This window comes from Gavialis gangeticus, unplaced genomic scaffold (genome assembly GCF_001723915.1).
Source record: "Gavialis gangeticus isolate Ggan-Ray unplaced genomic scaffold, GavGan_comp1, whole genome shotgun sequence".
NCBI lineage: Eukaryota > Metazoa > Chordata > Crocodylia > Gavialidae > Gavialis > Gavialis gangeticus.
This window is the reverse complement of record NW_017728994.1, coordinates 37,831,406-37,836,107: the sequence shown is the minus strand read 5'-3', so window position 1 is coordinate 37,836,107 and position 4,702 is coordinate 37,831,406. Positions and strand designations below refer to the sequence as shown.

At 46.8% G+C, this 4,702-nt stretch overlaps 1 protein-coding gene across 1 annotated transcript in view; it reads right to left on the bottom strand.

Moving 5' to 3' along the window:
* Nucleotides 1–1,038: 1,038 nt before the first annotated feature.
* RPP30 (ribonuclease P/MRP subunit p30) overlaps nt 1,039–4,702 on the bottom strand; it is a 37,130-nt gene continuing 33,466 nt past the window's right edge. The window contains exon 11 of the mRNA XM_019502592.1: nt 1,039–1,495. Coding sequence (XP_019358137.1) covers nt 1,386–1,495 — 110 coding nt within the window. The 3' untranslated portion in view covers nt 1,039–1,385. The remainder of the gene's footprint in view (nt 1,496–4,702) is intronic.

Here is a 4,702-nt window from a genome sequence, read left to right as displayed (position 1 = left end):
TATATATATATATATATGGCGTTTCATTTTAATTAGGGAAAAATGTGGATTTTGGGTTACTTTTTTAATCCAAAAATTGGGCATTTTTTTTTCCCCAGAGAAAACCAGGATCCCTGATTATCAGCTACACCGTGACTGATGATGAACTGAACTTGTTCACAAAACTCAGAAGTGACAATAACAAAGGCAAATATTCCAGCACCGCAAAGTAAAAAAATCTTACAGTGAGTATTGCCTGCCATTGCCTAAAGTATTAGTAAGACTGACTTTTGCTTTAAAACAATTCTGCCCAGTTCAGCGCTGAGTCACACTGAGGATCAACTGCAAAAAGATTTCTGCAATCACTTACATATTTATTATTACTTGCATTTCTCACCTTGTTGCCTGAGGAAGTCACTGTTTGCAGCCCATGAGTCCAAGAGCCCATTACAAGCTTGTATATGACTTTTAAAACTTAAAGCTTTAACCAGGACATGAAAGAGTCATAAAAAAAAGACTGGCAGCAGGAGAGAATTGATTAGAAGAGAACTACAATTTGCAGGCAGCTGGACAGGGGAAGGGACTGGTGGAAGGAAGCGGGTAGCAGAATGGACACTCTTGCATACATACTGACCCTGACATATGGTCTTATTTAGCTTTGCCTTTTTTGGATAAGGTGGAGGTTGCTTAGATGAGACAGCTGTTGTACCGTTGTAGTGGCTCATCATACTGATCACATGGTGTTACTTTGGGCCCTTGCAGTCCATCTGCTGTATGCACCTATCACCTCAAATTATTAATTTTCAGCATGTCTACTGAATGAAGGACAGGCCATTACAGACTATTCTAACATGAACTTAGATTTCTTTCCAATTCAGAGATGTTGGAATGTCCTTTTCAGCTGATGATCATAATGATGCAAAATTAGGCAGTGCTATTTTGCACTGTGCAACTGTCTTTCGTAGACCAGCTCCAAGAGCAGGCTGTATTGAATAGCAGTTGTAAGATAAAGTATATGGAAACTTCCAAAGCCTCAAAGAGAAGCATCAGCCAGGTTTCTAAAAGGGCTCATTGGAAAATTATTTTAATATAGAAAGAAACAAAGTCATACAACTTGTGGTAACATTTTTAAATTCTAATACTGCAATGTTTCTTACCCCCATGACTGAGAATAGGGTTGGGAGTAGACCATGACTCTAAACAGGCGAAGCAGCTTAGCCCTCTGAAACCAAAAGAAAGAGCTTTTGGCTGTGGTGAAGCACTGTTAATATATCAGCCCTATTCCTGCATCTCTTTTACTTAAATACATATATAAAAATGTATATACTCCATTCTGAACAGTGAAGTAGTGAATCCAGGAAGGGGTTGGGAGGAAGGTGAGAGGAAGTGCCTTCTGGTTTTGATCCTCATACTTGAGTCTTGACTCTTTTGCATGCTGGAAGGGTCTCTTCTTCCTCCTCAACCAGTTGAGGTTTCTTCATGGTGTATACCACACCACAGGCTGTCTTCCTGGTTTCTGGAATTTAAATGTGAAAACCACATGAAAGCTTACAATAGCTGAGGTATAACAATGCTAATATCTGAAGAGTTCACTTGCAAAACCACCTCCATGCCCCTAAAATACTGGATTGTTTTCTGCCAATCCCAATCCCCCTCACCCCACCCCGGTGTTTGTAAGGGGTGTCAACCCTCTCCCTTCCTCGTACAGAAGGAGACTGTAATGTATTCACATAAACTCCAGAATGTCAAAAAGATGTTCAAAAACAGCAGCAGCAGGACAGCAATGTTCAAACATTAAAGTTATTTCAGTCTGGTAGGCTCCCGGCAAGGTCTCTCCAGCCTTGTTCTGGATATGCTACATTGGGGAAAAATTAAGCTGCTATAATTTACGCTGGCAAGTATTCTGCACTGTGAATAGGCACAGTCCAAAATTTCTGACCCTACTGGCAAAGGAGGACTGAAAGGCCTGGTCCACACAGGACTGGGGGCATCTGCAGGCTTGATGCTGGTGCAGTAAACCCTATTGGGGGAGCTGCACAAGTGTAGCATGTTTGAGTTCCCATTGGTACAATTATGTGCAAAGGCCTCATTTAGACTAGGTACTAGAGGTGTCAGCAACATCAGGCAAAAGAGAATAAGTGGTGTACAGATACCACATGCACAATCTGAGAAAGGCCAAGTATAGAAAAAGGGTTAATGGGCACATTTTGTATAAGATGAACAAGGAGCTAAAGCTGGCTCTCCAAACTCTACAGCCTCCTGAAGTAGGAGGCCACAAGGTGCTGACTGAGAACAAACTGTCCACTGATGCTGATGTAATAATAAGAAAAAAAAACAGTGTAGGAAGAAGTCAGAAAGGGTTTGTTTACACATTTTGTTAAGAAAGCATAAATTCAGGGTTTTCTCTAGCCTGAAGACTGCTGCACCCTAAAAATTAATTAAAATAAACTTCACAAAAGGTAATAGAGAAACATGCACAGATTTTCATCAGATTATTCAAAACCTCTTATATGATCAAGGGACTAATTAACATTTTGGAAAAAGGCTATTTCTGGTAAACATCCTACTCTCCACTTTCACAAAAAGGTATGCAAACTCATAGTGGCCATTCTCTAATAGGCGCTCCCAGCAAACATGCTCTTGATGACTGAAGTACAGTACCTTCCAGGATTTCTGTATAAAGCAGCAGCTAAAATTATCAAACCCACTTTAATAAACAATGCCTACTGCAAAAAAACTCCGCCCCACTTCCCGACAAAGCTGTTAGTAGTGCGATCGTAGCTTTGTATCAGCCAGTAAGCATTTGGTTACAGCACCAGTGTTAATAAACCTCACATTCATTTCTCTTCACTACAATTTCCCCTCTGTAACATATTAACATACTAGAAGTTTACTGGAGATGAACTCACTGTGGAGACAAGACAGCTCATTTCATTATGCTCTAGGCCAGTGGTTCTCAACCTTTTCTGTACCAAGACCCATTTGTAAACACTGATGGCCAGTCCTGACCCACAGCTTGCTGGCCCAGTCAGTGCCCTTCAACTCCAAGCCACAGATCACTGGCCCTGCTGGTGCTCTTACTCCTAGCCCAGATTTCCTTGCCCCCTGGGCCATTATGGTGCCCCTCACTACCAACCCGCAGCTCCCTGCCCCCCTCAGCCATGCCAGAGGGGGCCCCCGGCTGCCCCCATCCCATTTGGGCTGGAGCGTGGTAGCTGCAGCAACTCTGGCTCATGAGGGTGGCAGCAGGGCAAGTCCAGCCATGGCATGGGCTAGAGGGAGAAAAGGCCTGTGGCATCTCCCCCGCACATCTTGGGCTGCGCCACACCAGGCAGCCTGGTCACAGTCCCATCTGCCCCCCAAGCACCATCTCCCAGATGCCCCATTATGGGCACCACCCCTAGTGCCATTGGGCCAGTCATACAGCTGCTCTCTCAACCCCCAAAGGACCCCCCACCATGACGCAGCCTTGGCACCCAGCCATCTTCCCCCAGTGCCAGTAGGCACCTGTCCCCAACCCCCACACCCATCCAAAAACCCATGCCTGGACAGTCCCCAGCCCCTGGACCTCCAACCCCCACTCCCCATACACTTAACTGCATCCAGCTGCTGGGGCTGCTCCTACAACCCTGCCTGGCTGCATGCCAGCCACGTATGTGTGCACACACACATGCACATTTGCCCGCTGCCTCCAATTGCCCCAAGCAGCTCCTTGCTGGCTAGAATGCTGCCAGCTTGCAAAGGGAAACCCATACCTTCCCCTGTTTTTCTGGGATTCTCTCACAACCTATTTAAATTCTTGTGACCCACTTTTGGGTTGTGACCCACAGGTTGAAAAACACTGCTATAGGCCAGGGGTTCTCAAATTTGTGACACCACGACCCCGAGTGTTAGATGGTGACAGTGCATGATGGGGAGTTCACACAGGTCAGCCACTGCTGCCATCCACCACTCTGTGCCACTGCCGTATCCCCGTGCCACTGCGCATACCTCCTGGGAAGTTTACGGCCCCCTTTTAAGTTGCTTGCAACCCACAGTTTGAGAACTCCTGCTCTAGGCCGTACAACAGCCCACAAGAGACCTGCTCACGCAACCTTCAGTTCTGGCTGACAATGAGGGATGGAATAAAGATGGACAAATGAAGAGTAAAGCATTAGCTTTTCAACTAAAGCAAGAGTGTTGAGCCCCCAGGCAGATCTGGCCCATGGTCCTGTCTCATTCAGCCCATGGGATTCCCTATAGTCTGGGAATTTGGTGGTGGGAGGGCAGTAGCTCATGGGGAGCCCTGGGCCCTGCACTGGATTAGGTGCCTGATCCCAGTGTGCAGGGCTGGGCTAGGGTGGCACCGAGTCCCAGGGCCCCCCGGGGTCTAATTCCACTGTGTGCCAGGCTGCCAGGGCCCCATCCCAATGGCAGGGGACAGTGCCCAACCTCTAGGGTACAATCCTGGCCATGGAGGTGGGAGTGGGTAGCGGTGGGCCCTCAGAACCAATTCTGGTGGGAGAGGGTGGTGCTGGACCGCAGGGTCCAATCCCAGCACACATGGGTGGGATGGGGCAGTGCCTGGCTCCTGGAGCCAGACACCCACCCTGGAACTGAGTAGGGATATTTAGCTTCTGACATTTAGGCCTCTGACACTGTTACATTTAAGATGAGATTAGCAGGTTAATCACACCTTAAATAGTAACCCAGCCACACATTTAAGTTAATTTAAGGCAGGGGG